Here is an 18,447-nt window from a genome sequence, read left to right as displayed (position 1 = left end):
ACCCCTGAGAGAATCGAGTCTGACAATGGGACTCATTTCAAGAACAGCCTTATAAACACTTGGGCTAGAGAACATGGCATTGAGTGGGTGTACCACATCCCTTACCATGCACCAGCAGCTGGGAAGGTTGAGCGGTGTAATGGACTGATTAAAACCACCTTGAAGGCACTGGGTGGGGGGACTTCCAAAAACTGGGAGGTGCATTTAGCAAGAGCCACCTGGTTAGTTAACACTCGAGGATCCACTAGCCGAGCAGGCCCTGCCCAATCCGAACCCCTACAACCAACAGACGGGGATAAGGTTCCAGTGGTGCACGAGAGGTATGCTTGGAAAAGCTATTTCGGTTAATCCTGCCTCAAGCAAAGACAAACCCATCTGTGGGGTCGTTTTTGCTCAGGGACCAGGTTGCACCTGGTGGGTGATGCAAAAGGATGGAGAGACGTGATGCATACCTCAAGGGGACCTTGTGTTAGGGTAAACTACCCATGGCTCTATACTTACAGCAGTATCAGCATGTATATATGCATATAATTCGGGTGATGCATGTATTTATATGGCTAAAAGGGTTAAGTTTCATGTAACATGTTAGTATGGGAAAAATTCGGGGTGGATAATGTTGGGGTTTTTAGGAGCTCTCCTGCTTTTTTGGGGGGGTTTTTTTCTGTTAAAGGAATTTCCCCCCCCATACATGTTACTAGGGGAACAAATAGCTGGGTGCTTAAGAAAAACAAAAGACCTGTCTGCTCCTTTTTGTTTCACCTGGGTGTGTGGGCAGTTGGGTCTCCAGTGTTTGGACAGAGAGGAGTCTGCTTTCTTCAGCTGCTTTTCCTTGTGCTGGAAAGCCCCAGGATCCCAAAGCCACCTTCCCTGCCCCGCTAGGAGCTGGGCCGTGGCCAGCCCTGCCCCGCCGTTGTTTCGAGCCTTCACTACGTTGTAGCCGTGCTCACCCTGCCTGCCCAGACCTCTGGGGGGGGTCCCTGTTTGGATACACCTCATCTGCCCTCCGGGATTTGTGCTCGTCCCTGCCGTTCCAGCCTGCCGTTCCAGCCTGCCGTTCCCGAGGGTCTAGCCAGACAGCGGGATCAGCTGCCCAGGGGTTTGTGAAGCTTCTTTGTTCCATCCCTCCCAGGGATCCCAGGGCACCAGTGCCGCGTGCTCCCCGGAGCACCCCCTGCAGCCATGGGGGAACCATTGCACCTGCCCTGCTCACCGGGAGCTGCCAGTGCCCCTGCCGGCTGCGAGCAGAACTGCACCCAAGGGGAAAGGGCCTGACAGCCGAGAAGGCTGGCACTGGGTTTGTGGTTCTGTTTTCTGTTACTGCCATAGTTATTGTTGTTTGTTTGACTTGTTATACACATATAGATATATAATAGTAAAGAACTGTTATTCCTATTTCCCACATCTTTGCCTAAAAAGCCCCTTGATTTCAAAATTATAATGACTTGGAGGGAAGGGGGTTGCATCTGCCATTCCAAGGGAGGCTTCTGCCTTCCTTAGGAGACACCTGTCTTTCAAACCAAGACAGATCTTGGCGCCCAACCGTGGGTCCTGAGGGCATTAAGAGGGAGAGGTGAAAAAGGAATAACAGTTCCTGGATAACTTAATTTTGTGTGCTGGATATTGGAACCTTGTTAGGCAGCACTATGTGGTCTAGTTTACCCTGGTTCAGGTGACATGTGGCCGTGGCTATATTCTTCCCCTTTGCAGCTCCTTACCTAAATATGGGTCCTCTGACTAAGGCTACCATTGCTGTTATCCAGCTTGCGCTATGGGTTGAGGAGGTGAGGAATTCATGGGTTTTTAACTTCCTCCGGAATGTGGGTACATGGATAAACGGCTATCACACACTGAGCGCATGTTTTTGGGGTTATGTTAAAAATGGTACCTTCTGTGAGGAAATGACACCAGGGGAAGTTTTCCCCCAACCCCTCAACCAGTTCTTTGGGCCCACCCCATCAATTTTCGAAGGGTTTAGATTCCATCTGAGTACTAACCAACTGGTGCTGGTAGGCCTACTCTATTTAGCACTCAGGGATAAACTGAGATTGGCTTGGATAACTACCCAGACACCAGCCCCAGAGACTAGAGATCCTACCCCAGAGCCTGATCCAGCCCCAGAGCCTGACACAGCCCCAGACACTAGAGATCCTACCCCAGAGCCTGACCCAGCCCCAGAACCTGACCCAGCCCCAGACACTAGAGACCCTGCCCCACAGCCTGATACCGCCCAACAGCCAACCTCAGAAATGGACTACCCGAACTGGGTGGGGGTACTGGTGAAGGGGATCCAGGAGATGTGCCAGGAGATGGGCCAGGTGCAACAGGAGATATGCCAATTGCTAAGGGAATACACCTCCTCAGCTAGTGAAAAACCCTCTCCCTGCCCCAAGGAGGGTGAGTCCGATGGTGCAGCAGTGGAACCCACGGATGTTACAACCGTCCAGGTTTCAGCTGAACCACAAGGACAACCACAGCCAGCAGCAGTCGCCCCTGTGCAAAGGAGGAAGTGGAAGACCAAATCAGTATGACCAGTTAATGATGATGGGGAACCAGGGCCCTCACAACCAGCAGGAGAGCCAGAGCCAGAAATCATCACTGAGTCCCTGTCGTACAACAGTCTCCGTGCTATGCGAAACGACATTGTGCGAAGGGGGCGTGAGCCTTATACCACCTGGCTGCTTCGGGTTTGGGACCTTATGGGCACAGGTGTGCAACTGGATAGTGGTGAGGCAAGGTATCTGGGATCGTTGACCCAGGACCCAGGTGTGGACGAGATATTTGTGAGGGAGCCAGGGCCCCTTTCTCTCTGGGAGCGGCCCTTAAGGAGTGTGAGAGAAAGGTTCATTCACAAAGACAGAATGCAGGAGTACCATCATAGAATGCAGTGGAGAACACTTGAGGAAGGGATCCAACAGCTAAGAGAGGTGGCAATATTAGAGGTACTCTTTGGGAGGGATGGACAGCATGATAATGACCCCGATAAGGTCAGGTGCACAGGACAGATGATGTGGAACCTGGCAAAGCTAGGGCCACCACAGTACACCACCTTCATTGCAACGATTGATGCTGACAATACCCGAGAAACAGTGGGCTCTGTTGCCAACAAGCTCAGGAATTGTGACAGTATGGTCAATGGTCTGCTGAAAGCTCATGTCTCTGCTGTGGTCCAGGACCTCAAAGAGGAGATGAAAGAAATGAGGGAGGAGATGAGGAAGATCAGTGTGGCACCAGTGCAAGTCACAGGCCCCCAAGTCAGAGCCCGTCGTCCCCCAGCTAGAGAGAGAGGGTACACCCCACAAGCTGAGCTGTGGTTTTTCCTGTGCGAGCATAGGGAAGACATGAGAAGGTGGGATGGGAAACCCACTTCTGTCCTGGCAGCGCGGGTGCGTGAACTCAAGGAGGGAGGCACTAACCGAGGGGGTTCCGCTAAGGTGAAGGTAGCCTCAGCCTCCCGTGACTGAGCTGCCAGGTATTACAGAAGGGAGGATGATATGTCGGATCCCCTTGAAGGGACCTCGAGCATGTACGCCCAGGGAAAGAATGATAACCAGGGCTAGAGGGGCCCTGCCTCTAGCCAGGAAGAGGCACAGGAGAACCGGGTTTTCTGGACAGTGTGGATTCGATGGCCTGGCACATCAGAGCCACAAAAATATGATGCATTGGTTGATACTGGGGCACAGTGTACTTTAATGCCATTGGGACATGTGGGGGCAGAACCTGTCTCCATGGCTGGGGTGACTGGGGGATCACAGCAGTTGACCCTTTTGGAAGCTGAGGTGAGCCTGACTGGGAAGGAGTGGCAAAAGCATCCGATTGTGACTGGCCCCGTGCATTCTGGGCATAGACTTCCTCCGGAACGGCTATTACAAAGACTCAAAAGGACTCAGGTGGGCATTTGGGATTGCTGCTGTGGAGGCAGAGGGCATTAGGCAATTGAACACCCTGCCTGGACTATCAGAGAATCCTTCTGCAGTTGGGCTCCTGAAAGTGGAAGAGCAACGAGTGCCAATTGCCACCTCGACAGTGCACCGCCGGCAGTATCGGACAAATCGAGATGCTGTGATCCCCATCCACAAGATGATCCGCGAGCTGGAGAGCCAAGGGGTGGTCAGTAAGATCCACTCACCCTTCAACAGCCCCATCTGGCCTGTGCACAAGTCTGACAGGGAATGGAGATTGACTGTGGACTATCGTGCCTTGAATGAAGTGACTCCACCGCTGAGCGCTGCCGTGCCGGACATGTTGGAGCTCCAGTACGAGCTGGAGTCAAAAGCAGCGAAGTGGTACACCACTATTGACATTGCTAAATGCATTCTTCTCCATTCGTCTGGCAGCAGAGTGCAGGCCTCAGTTTGCCTTCACCTGGAGGGGTGTGCAGTACACCTGGAACCGACTGCCCCAGGGGTGGAAGCACAGTCCCACCATCCGCCATGGACTGATCCAGGCTGCACTGGAAAAGGGTGAGGCCCTTTTCCAGAACACCTGCGGTATGTTGATGACATCATTGTGTGGGGGAACACCACAACAGAAGTGTTTGAGACAGGAGAGAGAATCATCCAAATTCTCCTGCAAGCTGGTTTTGCCATCAAGAAGAGCAAAGTCAAGGGACCTGCCTGAGAGATCCAGTTTCTGGGAGTAAAGTGGCAAGATGGACGACGTCAGATTCCCACTGAGGTCATCAATAAGATCACAGCAATGTCTCCACTGACCAACAAGAAGGAAATACAAGCTTTCCTAGGTGCCATAGGTTTCTGGAGAATGCACATTCCCAAGTACAGCCAGATTGTGAGTCCTCTCTACCTGGTTACCCGCAAGAAGAACAATTTCCACTGGGGCCCTGAACTGGCCTTCACCCAGATCAAGCAAGAAATCGCTCACGCCGTAGCCCTTGGCCCAGTCAGGACAGGACTAGAGGTGAAGAATGTGCTCTACTCTGCAGCCGGGAACAATGGTCTGTCCTGGAGCCTCTGGCAGAAGGTGCCTGGTGAGACTCGGGGCCGACCACTGGGATTCCGGAGCCGAAGCTACAGAGGGTAGCCAACTATACTCCCACAGAGAAAGAGATCTTGGCAGCTTACGAAGGAGTCCAGGCTGCCTCAGAAGTAATCGGCACAGAGGCACAACTCCTCCTGGCACCCCGACTACCGGTGCTGGGGTGGATGTTCAAAGGAAAGGTTCCTTCCACGCATCACGCCACCAACGCTACTTGGAGCAAATGGATCGCCCTCATCATGCAGTGTGCCCAAATTGGAAACCCAAGTTGCCCTGGGATCTTGGAAATAATTACGAACTGGCCGGAAGGTGAGACTTTTGGGTTATCTTCTGAAGAAGAAGAGGAGCAGGTGACACGTGCCAAGAAGCCCCACCATATAACGAGCTACCAGAGAGTGAAAGACAACACACCCTCTTCACTGATGGTTCCTGCTGAATTGTAGGCGCTAGCCAGAAATGGAAAGCCACTGTATGGAGCCCCACACGACAAGTTGCACAGGCTACTGAAGGAGAAGGTGGATCGAGCCAATTTGCTGAACTCAAAGCTGTCCAATTAGCTCTGGACATAGCTGAAACAGAGAAGTGGCCAAAGCTCTACCTCTGCACTGATTCATGGACGGTAGCCAATGCTCTGTGGGGTTGGCTGGAAAGGTGGAATAAGGCAAACTGGCAGCGCAGAGGAAAACCAATCTGGGCTGCTGAGGAGTGGAAAGGCATTGCCACTCGGGTAGAGAAGCTATCCGTGAAGGTCCGTCATGTAGATGCTCACATCCCCAAGAGCCGGGCTAATGAAGAACATCGTAACAACAAAGAGGTAGATCAGGCTGCGAAAATAGAGGTGTCCCAGATAGACTTGGATGGGCAACATAAAGGAGAGTTGTTCCTAGCTCAATGGGCCCATGATGCCTCAGGCCATCAGGGCAGAGATGCCACCTATTAAGTGGGCACAAGATCGAGGGGTGAGTCTAACCATGGGCAGTATCTCCCAGGTGATCCATGATTGTGAGACATGCGCTGCGATCAAGCAGGCCAAGCGGGTGAAGCCTCTGTGGTATGGTGGGCGGTGGTCCAAATACAAGTATGGGGAGGCCTGGCAGATTGATTACATCACACTGCCTCAAACCCGCCAAGGCAAGCGCTATGTGCTCACAATGGTAGAAGCCACCACAGGGAGACCTACCCTGTGCCTCACGCTACTGCCCGGAACACCATCCTGGGCCTTGAAAAGCAAGTCCTTTGGAGGCATGGTACCCCTGAGAGAATCGAGTCTGACAATGGGACTCATTTCAAGAACAGCCTTATAAACACTTGGGCTAGAGAACATGGCATTGAGTGGGTGTACCACATCCCTTACCATGCACCAGCAGCTGGGAAGGTTGAGCGGTGTAATGGACTGATTAAAACCACCTTGAAGGCACTGGGTGGGGGGACTTCCAAAAACTGGGAGGTGCATTTAGCAAGAGCCACCTGGTTAGTTAACACTCGAGGATCCACTAGCCGAGCAGGCCCTGCCCAATCCGAACCCCTACAACCAACAGACGGGGATAAGGTTCCAGTGGTGCACGAGAGGTATGCTTGGAAAAGCTATTTCGGTTAATCCTGCCTCAAGCAAAGACAAACCCATCTGTGGGGTCGTTTTTGCTCAGGGACCAGGTTGCACCTGGTGGGTGATGCAAAAGGATGGAGAGACGTGATGCATACCTCAAGGGGACCTTGTGTTAGGGTAAACTACCCATGGCTCTATACTTACAGCAGTATCAGCATGTATATATGCATATAATTCGGGTGATGCATGTATTTATATGGCTAAAAGGGTTAAGTTTCATGTAACATGTTAGTATGGGAAAAATTCGGGGTGGATAATGTTGGGGTTTTTAGGAGCTCTCCTGCTTTTTTGGGGGGGTTTTTTTCTGTTAAAGGAATTTCCCCCCCCATACATGTTACTAGGGGAACAAATAGCTGGGTGCTTAAGAAAAACAAAAGACCTGTCTGCTCCTTTTTGTTTCACCTGGGTGTGTGGCCAGTTGGGTCTCCAGCGTTTGGACAGAGAGGAGTCTGCTTTCTTCAGCTACTTTTCCTTGTGCTGGAAAGCCCCGGGATCCCAAAGCCACCTTCCCTGCCCCGCTAGGAGCTGGGCCGTGGCCAGCCCTGCCCCGCCGTTGTTTCGAGCCTTCACTACGTTGTAGCCGTGCTCACCCTGCCTGCCCAGACCTCTGGGGGGGGTCCCTGTTTGGATACACCTCATCTGCCCTCCGGGATTTGTGCTCGTCCCTGCCGTTCCAGCCTGCCGTTCCCGAGGGTCCAGCCGGACAGCGGGATCAGCTGCCCAGGGGTTTGTGAAGCTTCTTTGTTCCATCCCTCCCAGGGATCCCAGGGCACCAGTGCCGCGTGCTCCCCGAGCTCGCTCCGGAGCGCCCCCTGCAGCCATGGGGGAACCATCGCACCTGCCCTGCTCACCGGGAGCCGCCAGCGCCCCTGCCGGCTGCGAGCGGAACTGCACCCAAGGGGAAAGGGCCTGACAGCCGAGAAGGCTGGCACTGGGTTTGTGGTTCTGTTTTCTGTTACTGCCATAGTTATTGTTGTTTGTTTGACTTGTTATACACATATAGATATATAATAGTAAAGAACTGTTACTCCTATTTCCCACATCTTTGCCTAAAAAGCCCCTTGATTTCAAAATTATAATGATTCGGAGGGAAGGGGGTTGCATCTGCCATTCCAAGGGAGGCTTCTGCCTTCCTTAGGAGACACCTGTCTTTCAAACCAAGGCAATAACTTTTATATTTGCCAAAAAATTCTTAGTAGAGAAACTGTCCTAATAGGTGCCAAGTCGTGCTCCCTGTTTGCTGGACAATGAACCCTGTACTCCTGACCTTGGTGTAATAAAGATCTTTGTGTTTGAGCTTAAATATTTTTTTCTTTTGGGTTGTTAATCTGTTCCAGGGATTAAAAGGGGATGTAGTTGCAGTTCCAGTTAATCTCCTTGTGGATTTATGCTACATTTAGGTTGTGCCCTCTTTTCCTGTCATGTGGGCTTTTAGCAGCAAATGCTGATTTACTTAGTTGATGGAACTGCCTAAGAAAATTTAGCAGAGATTTTATTTTTGCCGTCCAATTTTATGACACACTCAAGGAAAAGACCTGTTCGTTTTGTTATCAAATGTCTTTTTTTGAGTTGGAAATCTCAGAATTCTTGGTAATTTTCCTAAAATCACTGCTTTTAGGGCTCTGACAGATTTTGACTGGAAGGACGGTGAAATATCTTTTCTCCAGTAGAGCCCAGATGCTCAAAATCTAGAAGACCAGCATAAACTATGTAAATATTACTACTGTTAATTTTAGATCTCAGGACTTTATAGATGTTCTTAGCACTATTATGATAGCTGGTGGTTACTTGTGGTTCTAAGGGCTCAGCAGCAGCAATATTGTTTAAATTGTATTATATTTCAGTGTCATTTCTATAACATGTTTCATCCCTGTAAAAGCTTGACATAGCTCCATTAAGGCCAGGTGATAAAGATTACTATTCAATCTTAATCTACCTGTGCATGGAGTTTTTATAGGATTGCTGTGCATGTACAGAAAACCCTCCTTAATACCATCTCCTGGAGGGAAAATTGAAATATATTGCTGTTGATGTGTTTCACTATTTGCATGCATGTGCTGTCCCTTTGCTCTTTCTCATAACAACCTGGTTGTTTTGCATATTAGCAAGTTTAGCTCCCAGTGCAACAGGGAGTGTAGTCAGTGGTTTACAGAGGCAGTATGAATGGTATTGTCTTCCACAGGCACTGGTTGCACTAGAGTTGCCCGGGTTCTTCTCTTTATGCTGTAAAACACTTCTCTCCTTTCACATGCTTGGCTATGTCTTGCTTTTCTAGGCTATTTTGCTTGCAAAAGACTGCTTTGCAGAAGACTCCATTGCTCTTTTCTAATATTTTTTTGTTAAATCCATTTGGCAATTACACTGGGTACATTGTAGCTGTTAAAGTGAGCACTCTGTCCAGGGCATGTTTCTCTCCAAGGCTGAGTTTGATTGCATTTGTAACCTCTGTGTCAGTCTTGTGTATTTTTGCTGTACTCATCAAAATAGAATCCTGTTCCAGCTTTCCAATTTGTTACGCAGAACAGCTGTGATGAAGGAAGTGAAATGGTCTTCCAGGCAGCAAATCTTCCAACTCATGCTCCCCATCTTTACAACTTTGAGGACTGAAACCTGTGCAACACACAGAAGCACCTGGGCTCTGGTTCATCCGAGCCAACTGTAGGAACTTTACTGCTGTTCTTATATTAAGTCTCATCGCACAATGCTCTCTGCTAGTTCAGAGCAGAGAATGCCACTTCCCAAAGGCTAAGATTTGTCCTTTCTGTCAACACAAGGGGTTGTATGCTGAGCCTTCACAAGCTCATCTGACACAGGGTTATGCTTATGCCTGTTTTTTCAGTCTAGATCTGAAATTACTAACACAGTGTCATAATTTTTACTCAAAAGTTGATCAATAGCTTCTCAAAAACAGACACTCTGTGTTTCAGCCGGATAGATTTTAAGTGGCAGGCAAAAACTGAGTAAAGAAAAACACATCTGCCTGCAAGTCACATCAAGGAGCAGTAGATTTTTGTGGCAAATCAACATTGTTTCTATTGTTCTGCAGTTTATCAGGATAACTGGTAAAGTGATGCTCCTGCATCTCCCTGAGCCTCAGCAAAACCCTCACACTTCCTGTTGGGTTCTGTGTCTGAAATCACGTCTTGGATATAAGCTTGGGCTAAAGCAGTGGGGATTGAGAGGACATGAGAGAAACATCCTCCATGTATTGCCTAGTAAGCTGAATAGTGAAGTAAGAAAAGGTTCAGTGCAGCATTCTGGCACTCCTTGTTGCGTGGGAAAAGGGGGGATGGATGGAGTGTGAATAAAATTAATACTGTCTGCCTCTAGAAAGTGACTTTGGTCTAAACATGTTTCAGACTGGGCAACATGTGATAAAGGAAACCTGCATTGCACTTGTATGCAGTGAATTCACTATAACGGCAGGTGTAGGACAGAACCTTCAAACATTCACAAGTCTGCTACAGTCTTGCACTTCCTTTGCAGGGGAAGAGACAAAACTTGTCAGTCATAGCACCAATGCAGTTGTAGTGCTCCCTGCAATGCTGATGGAAAGCTAAGAGTCTCAAGTGTGATATGCTGAGAGCTGAGAGAAGTACTAATGAGCTGGTTCACATACAGTCATGCAGGACGAAGACAACAGAAGCAACAAAATCTAGAGGAGCAGCCCCCAAACTGCTTTGCTGTCTTAACAATCTTATGCTTGTCGTAATTGCCATGTAGTCTGCTGCACAGAATAGCCATGTTTTTAATCAATCTTCAACAGGATTAATTCCTTAAAATGCATCATATGCCACACTGTAGATGTAAAGTAATTATGTAATTTGCTTCTCCGGTGTTGTTTGCTTGATACCTACCCTGAGCAGATTTCAAAGCTGGGACTGTGTCTGTGTGTTTGCATGGCTTGTGTCTCAGTAAGCCCTGATCCTTACCCTGTCTTTTAGTGATCATAAACCACCTACTAAAACACTGATTTAGTAACCAATGGACAAAGATATTGAATCCAACATAAATTCATTCAATGTTTTATAGCCAGAAGAGGCCAGACAACTATAAAAGCTAAGAAAAAAGCTCTATGGAGTACTTGCTGGCCTCTCTGTTGAGAGCAGCTAAGGTTGAATCCTGATTTGCTGTGTATCGGATTTTATATGTGACTCCTCTGAATCTTTAGTCATATATGCAAAGTGGTAGATAAGCATACCTGTACTACAAACAGTGGTGAAGAGGAGCCTTGCTGCTGTGTGTCTCCTACATTCTTGTATTGATAAAATTAAGAGGGAGGATTCAAGTCTTTGATTAGTCTGAAAAGTCTCTGAAAAATGTGTGATCCCCAATATTTGATACTGCAAACACTATAACTGGTGTTAAAGACTTCAGCTGCAAAGATGGACACTGGGTTCTGCATAAAACTTTTTGTGCATAAAACTGCACGCTTGTGTACTGCAGAAGCTGTCTGGCTCTGCAATGTGCAGTCTGGCTAGGCAGAATCTAAAGCTCCTGTCAAAGTGGTCACTTCATCTATCCCTGACATACAGCTATCTCTGCATTGAAGGCAAAAGGGTATTTTAACATGACCCACTTGTTCAGCAGAATATTTCTGGCAGGACAGCAAAGGAAAAGAGCATTCCATTGAAAACAAGCTGATGTTTAGGCAGAAGAAAATGACCATGAGGGAATTCAGTCAGGTCAGCTGCACAAACATCTCATGGAAGATGGCATCAGATCTTTAATGTGAGCAGATGGCTGGCAGCTGCGCTTGTGCCACTTTCCTTCATTGCAGCAGGCAGGTATAGCATGTGTTGTTTGATGCAGAGGTGAGTTGAGTGAGCTCTACTGAAATTGGGGTGAGTGAGCCTCATGGTTTTTGTTGTTGTGGGACATTTTGTGATACAAGAAGGGAGGAAGTTTCATATGAACAATGATGGGTGGGAAGCCCTGTTATTACAAGCAAAGGATGTTTACTGGTTTAGGAGTCTTAGGTTTCTTTAGTGAGTAAATAAATTTTCTGAAAATTAAGTTTCTTGAAGGGACAGTGCTGCTTATTGCAGTTTAGTTCCAAAATATGTATTTAAATGTGTATGTTATTAAGGGCATAGTCTCCTAGATCTTAAATAAAACGCTTTGCAAAGGATAGCCATGGTGATTGCTCATTAATGTAAACCAAGACCTCAAAGACGTCATCAGTTGCTCAGAGTCATACCTGGGATCAGAATCAAACTAGAGAGGAACATGTCCTTTCATACCACCAGGTGACGCTGACAGCAATGCCTGAGGCTTTCCATGGTGTGCTGTACTTTTTTCCTTTGATGACTGAAAGGTTAGACAAAGTAAATAATTCTGGATGTTTCTCAATTTTGTTTTTAATTTAATTTTCTTTAAATGTGTACATTTTTTGTGCAATGAATTGGAGGTCTTTTTCGTCTACAGTGCTCCTATGACAGCTCTAGGAAGTAGCTCCTTTTTTAAAGCTGATTATCCTCTATTTCTCCTTGTGCTTGTCTTCTTTTGGGAGCTGCAGGATCTTACAATGAAATGTAATGAGGAAGAAAAATCACTAAGCACAGATGCATTTTCCAAGGTTTCACTGACCAACTTGCGTAGACCAGCAGTTCCAGATCTCTCTACAGACCTGGGGATGAACATCTTCAAAAAGGTGAGTGAAAGGAAACTGCACTTTAATTTACCTATGATGCAGCACCTCAGGGTCCTCTTAAGTAGCTGCTGAAGTAGTCTGCTCGTGTATATTCACGAGGTCTGCTTGGAATATATATTCATGCCATATGTGACATTACCATCCCTTTTCATTGGAGTTGATTCTGTATGTTATTACATTGGTTTTTATATGCAAATCCTGAACATAATGCTGAAGTCTTTATTCAAGTAATTGTCCTGCTGCAACTGCATGAGAGGCGGCTACTCAAACAGTGCTGAATTTTAAGTGCCAGTGCTCGCTGTAATTCCAGCTAATTCAACGAGTTTTGATTTTTTTACTTTTAGTTCTGGGTTTCCAACCATCCATTCCATACATCTAGCTCAAGGTCAAAGAATGTCATAAAATTATCCAAGGGCATCCATCCCAGCCTAGGGCAAGACTGAAATTCTTCAAATACTCACAGGATCCCAGCATGCAATTAGATTCTACCATGAGAAATGTCCAAGATAAAAAGCTCAGAATGGAAAGTTATACTTGGGACATATATCTGTGTTATCTCTTTCCCTCAAGTGGTTGTTTTCCATGCCACAGAGCTTCTTAACTGCTCCTATATCTGCTCCTGTTTCTGCAGTTTAAGAGCCGCAAAGAGGACAGGGAACGTGAGCGCAAAGGGTCAATTCCTTTCCACCATACTGGAAAGAAGCGGCAGCGAAGGATGGGGGTGCCCTTCCTCCTTCATGAGGATCACTTGGATGTTTCACCCACTCGCAGCACTTTCTCCTTTGGCAGTTTCTCTGGAATTGGAGAGGACCGACGTGGCATTGAGAGAGGAGGATGGCAAACCACCATATTAGGTGAGTTGTTGCTGTCTCTGTCATTCCTGTTGTGAACATTCAGAGAACAGCAGAGGTTATTTCTTCATCCAGTCCTTTTGTCACCCTATGTCCTTGGTTCTGTTTGCAGCATTACACATCCGTTAGTAACTGCTCACAGCAGACCTTGAATAACTTAGACTTCAGTTCACTTTTTCTCTGAAAACTATCGTCTTTACTGGAATCATAGTTACTGTGGGAACCTGTGGTGATCTCTCTTCCACTTGAGTACACCTCCCTGTGTGGTAGCAAGCATTGCACAAGTGCAGCTTCAAATAGATTCAAAGAATGTTTGCATCCCCTTCTTCAAAAGAGAAATCTCTGGAGAGGCAGCAGTATCATTAGTATGATGATTATTAGCGGCAGTATCATTATCATTAGTATCATTAACAATGTCATTAGTATGCCAAAAATTTCTGTTCACAGTTTTCCTGGAGTGCATCTTGGATACAATATGAGTAGGATATTTTCTTAGTGAGGCTTATACAGTCTTGATACTGCAGAGATACACTGTTTGAACCTAAAAATTCGCTACTTCAAGCTTTTAATTTCACTGAACAGTATCTACACATTGTTTCTGTTTCACAAATTTACTCCCAATGTCATAGATTTTTGTTCTGGCACTCTAAGAAATCTTAGAGATGATAGGCAGCAAAATGAACTGTCATGCCAGAGCATTGTCATTTTCACAGTCTTAAATTGCATCATTTTCATAAGCTGTCCATTATAAACATGTCCATCTCTGGGACACGGGACAGTGGTCAAGTAATTTCTTAAAGACTCATACATGTTTTGTTAATGGTTAATATACAAACACCTACAGATTTGTACAAGAATAACAAGCTTATTAACCACACCCTCCTTTTCATACTTTCAGTACTTTGAGAAGTTAGTTAAATTTTGATGTAAGGGGCTCCAGATTCTTCTTGTGGCTTAATCTACAGTTTTTTGCTTTCTGATATCTCAGTGAAATCATGTATTTCACATCCAAGGGGCAACAAATCCTGACAACTTCAGAGGAAGTTGCCCTCTTTCAGTAAGTTTTTTGGATTTGTATTTTATTGTATTCTTGAAGAATTTCCTTTGTCTTAGCACTCCCATCCTAATATACTTATTTTTGGGGGGAGAAGAAGAGAGAGGAGAAGAAAATAAATTCCTATAACATGCCCCAATGGGTAAAGTCATACAGTGCTGACCGGTCTTGTTTTCTTGAAGGTGCTGGTGGTTAAGAATGCAGTGTCAGCTAAATCAGTATGTGCTGAGGGGAAGAGCCTTGCAGAGAGTTTGGACCATTTGGTCTCTATGTCAGTGAACCCCCATGAGAGATCCCACCATAATTTTTGGTTCTGCTTCACAGTGTGATGAAAGGCCTTGATTTTTACAGACTCCAATCCTTCAATTTTTAACCTCAGCTGCTGTCTCCAGCCACCTCTCAGGTAACTGAACAAAATATCAGTTTCTTGTCGTCTCCCTAGGAAAGTTTACCAGGAGAGGGAGCTCTGACACAGCGACAGAGATGGAGAGTCTGAGCGCCCGGCACTCGCACTCGCATCACACGCTTGTCTCTGAACTGCCGGACCCCTCAAACAGCCATGGAGAAAACACAGTCAAAGAAGGTAAATTTAAAATATCAGGAAAGACGTTTCACTGAAATATCAACCCCAAAAAGCAAAGGAAGTGTTGCTGTTTCTATGTATATGTGACTAATTGATTTTTCCTTTTTTGTTTCCATATCTATTGAGAGGCTTTTTTGTACTATGAAGAGTTGCTGTTTGCATAATATAACCAGTCCATCACTGAGTCATTGCTTATTAAATGTATTAGATGTAATTGTTTTATTAATTTGAATATATTTAATAATCTTAGGAAGAGGTTCTTTGTATTCTCTAGCCCTGTTACTGTACTGTCCGGCAGATGGTGGTCTGCAAAACCCTATGGGGCACCTAGGGTCTTCCTACACTAGAGAGTATATAAACCTACTTACAAAGCACTAGGTGCAGGAAATTACTAACACTGTTGCCTGAAAAACAGGATGAGTTGTAAAAACATGAGGCGTCCTTGATAAAAATTTGCACTTATAGCCAGTTTGCTAACCTGAGCAATTCAAAGCTCCTGTCTGACCACTGTGAGCTTAAGCACTGCAGTACCTTTCTCATCAGATACCTTTGCATTTTGGAGATGGTTTAGACTGTCACAGGTACATTTTTTTCAACTGGTGTGATGAAATTTTCCAAACCGTTGTGACTTGGAAAGCTGTTTCAAGTTTGTGCTGCAGTTCCACCACCTTCACCCTTGCCTTCCAGCTGCAAAGTCCTTTCTCTTTGCCTTGCAGGGGCACTGCTGCCTTTAAGACGAGGCACTGGATTAATGCAGGGAGCAAAGCTACCAAATCCTTTTGGAATAGATTTAGAATGTCTGAGTTGCCTGATCTACTTGACTGCCCATTTAACTGAGATCAGCTTAAGCTGCCAGAGAACTGAACTGCTAGAACAAGCCTGGGGTTGTTCTAATTTACACTGTCTTAATGGAAGAAATTAGTCTACCTTTGATCCATGTATGCATGATAGGAATTAGGAACTTGTGTTTTCTTCTGGCATTAAAAGCCACTTTAAGAGTCGCTCCCTTTAGACAAGCTCAGCCTCAATCTTCCATTCCATAACTATTGAAATTTACAGGTAGCTGTTTTCCCTCCTGCAGTACGGTCTCAGATATCCACCATCACTGTGGCAACCTTCAACACTACCCTGGCCTCGTTCAATGTTGGGTACGCCGATTTCTTCAGTGAGCACATGAGGAAGCTTTGCAACCAGGTGCCCATCCCTGAGATGCCCCATGAGCCGCTTGCATGTGCCAACCTCCCACGGAGCCTGACAGACTCCTGCATCAATTACAGTTGCTTGGAGGATACGGATCACATTGATGGAACCAACAACTTTGTGCACAAGAATGGCATGCTGGATCTCTCGGTAATTGGCAAGGAACGAGGAAAGCCAGGTCCCTCTTCTGTCAATATAGCTGTACCATTGAGATCAGGGGTTTGATGGGCTTTTCCTCCACCTCTTTATATGACTTCTCTCATCAGTATATAAAGGTCAGTCAGATACATTTGTGCACATCCTAAAAGTCTCCTCTGAGAAAATGCAACTCCTGTTACTCCTTGCAAGGAGCGCATGTGCATGTGGAATGCACACATCAAATCTTAGGTGGAATTACGTAATGTCTGTGTTCCTGGGGCATGCACCAAATTCCCTATAAAATAGTATAAGACTGAGTAGCACCTTTCTTCTAGCACCTTAAACCTCACCTTTTCTGCTTTCCCCTTAATGATTTGCCAGTTCTTGGTGCACTGAAGCAGTGTTCTCAGGCTCACATATGTCATCTCATGGTTTCCTTCTCAGCCTGACTGTGCCCGGCCTGTGGTTTCTTGTCTGATACCTAGATTGTAGGCTCTTGGTATTTAGGGTTGTGTATCCTTTGTTCAGAGTTTGTACTGTGCCTGCTGTAATGAGTCTCTGAAGTCTAGAAATTCCAGGCACTAAATATTACTAGTAGGGGAAGTAATTCTGGCTTTAAATAGGATGTTTGAATCTCTCAGGTGGTCCTGAAGGCTGTTTACTTGGTTCTGAACCATGACATCAGTTCCCGGATTTGTGATGTGGCACTGAACATTGTGGAATGCTTACTGCAGCTTGGTGTGGTGCCCTCTGTGGAGAGAGTTCGGAGGAAGAGTGAGAACAAAGAAAATGAAGCCCCTGAAAAGAGACCAAGTGAAGGATCCTTCCAGCTCAAAGCAGCTGCTTCTGGTTCAGCTAGTGGATTTGGGCCACCTTCAATTAGTGGAGCTGGAGATGGAGAAGAAGAAGGAGGTGGTGGAGGAGGTGGAGGTGATGGAGGTGGTAGAGGAGGGCCATATGAAAAGAATGACAAAAACCAAGAAAAGGTTTGTCTTGTTTCCCTTTATACAATTCCAAATGTACTGCAATATCTGTTAAGATTGAGTATGCATGTGTATGCAACTGACCTTCTCTTTTGCTCTGGTGCTCACTTGGGATTCTGCTGAGGAAACATGATTAGCAATTCAAGTACTGTAACTACTCCAGGGAAGCAGCTGCTAAAAGCGGAGTTTGTGAGCCTGGCATTGACATTTTCAATATCTTGACAAAGTGTTTGAAACCCTCAATAACAGTGATTTTTTTTCAGGTTTATTATTCATACCCTGTAAAGGAAAAATGGAACCCAGTGTGTGAGCACAGTTTCATTTATTTGATTACTAGAAGTCATAAATTTTTCAGTATTGCTATGAGAATTGAGCAAAAGATGCTACATTGCTAACCTCTGAAGTTGCAATTTACAGTAGCATAATGTCTAAAACATTTTAAAAAGATGCCTGGTTTTCTACTCAGCCAAGCCAACTCTCTTTTTCAGGGAGAATTTTTTGAAGTTCTGAATGGTATGCATAGCAGAATGTAGGAACTTCACATTTATAGCATAATTTTTGATGGGAGCTGAAATAAAAGGGTTGGTCTCTAAACTTGAAAAATATTTGGAGTAAGCACTTCAAGAATAACAACTCAGTAATGGAGTGTCTGAGATAAGAAATGGAAAGCAGTTTGTCAAAAGTAAAATGCTAACAAAATGCCAGTAGTTGTCGCAGGGTTACGCACATCTTTCCCTCTGTGACTCTCAGGATGAAGGCCTAACTGTCAGCACCCATAGGCTGGCACTCACTATGCTAATCAAAATTGTGAAGTCCTTGGGTTGTGCCTATGGTTGTGGAGAAGGACATCGAGGGCTCTCTGGGGATCGCCTGAGACACCAGGTATTCTGGGAGAATGTAAGAGAATTAAAGGTCATTAAAGTGTCTCCCCTTGTACTTTTGACATCAGCTGCTGAGATCACTGCCTGCCCCCTCTGTAGCTTTCCCTGTATTGACAGTAAATGTGTTGCTTTTTGCCCCAGCTCGCAGACTGTGTTGCAGCCCAGCCATAGCAGATTTTCAGCTATAGTGTTACCTTCCAGCCCCTGGGGCTCTCTATGGCCCAGGGTGCTTCTGACCACCCCAGTGGATGGGTTGGGACAATACATGGGAGCAATCTCCATGTGTGAGCTGGTGTTAGTAATTTTTCACAGGACAGTACCCCCAAAGAGTATGCTATTTACAAGAGGTGCAGCTATCTTCGGTTGCCTATGTAAATCCAGAAGTCTAAAGTGTACGTATGTCCACCTTTCCTAATGGTGATTATGACTGACTGCTGCTGGGCTGCTCCATCAGCTCCTGATAGTTGGAGTGCACTGTATTTGCACTATGCTTGTTCTGTTGTCCT

General features: G+C 46.1%; 1 protein-coding gene across 19 annotated transcripts in view; it reads left to right on the top strand.

Annotated features, from left to right (window-relative positions):
- LOC121661329 (protein unc-80 homolog) overlaps nucleotides 1–18,447 on the top strand; it is a 146,427-nt gene that overhangs the window by 26,963 nt on the left and 101,017 nt on the right. For 16 of the 19 annotated variants that reach the window (XM_042021374.1, XM_042021382.1, XM_042021368.1 and 13 more), the window contains 6 exons: nucleotides 12,117–12,251; nucleotides 12,883–13,105; nucleotides 14,599–14,739; nucleotides 15,821–16,089; nucleotides 16,719–17,063; nucleotides 17,811–17,957. In XM_042021374.1, the coding sequence (XP_041877308.1) occupies nucleotides 12,117–12,251; nucleotides 12,883–13,105; nucleotides 14,599–14,739; nucleotides 15,821–16,089; nucleotides 16,719–17,063; nucleotides 17,811–17,957 (1,260 nt within the window). The other 3 variants (XM_042021370.1, XM_042021380.1, XM_042021383.1) reach the window with 2 other exon arrangements.

This window comes from Corvus kubaryi, unplaced genomic scaffold (assembly GCF_017639235.1).
Source record: "Corvus kubaryi isolate FWS band 111438036 unplaced genomic scaffold, C.kubaryi_AGA036_p1.0 37142, whole genome shotgun sequence".
NCBI classification, from domain to species: Eukaryota; Metazoa; Chordata; class Aves; order Passeriformes; family Corvidae; genus Corvus; species Corvus kubaryi.
Note: the sequence above shows the minus strand (reverse complement) of the source record. Positions and strands in the feature narration are given on the sequence as shown.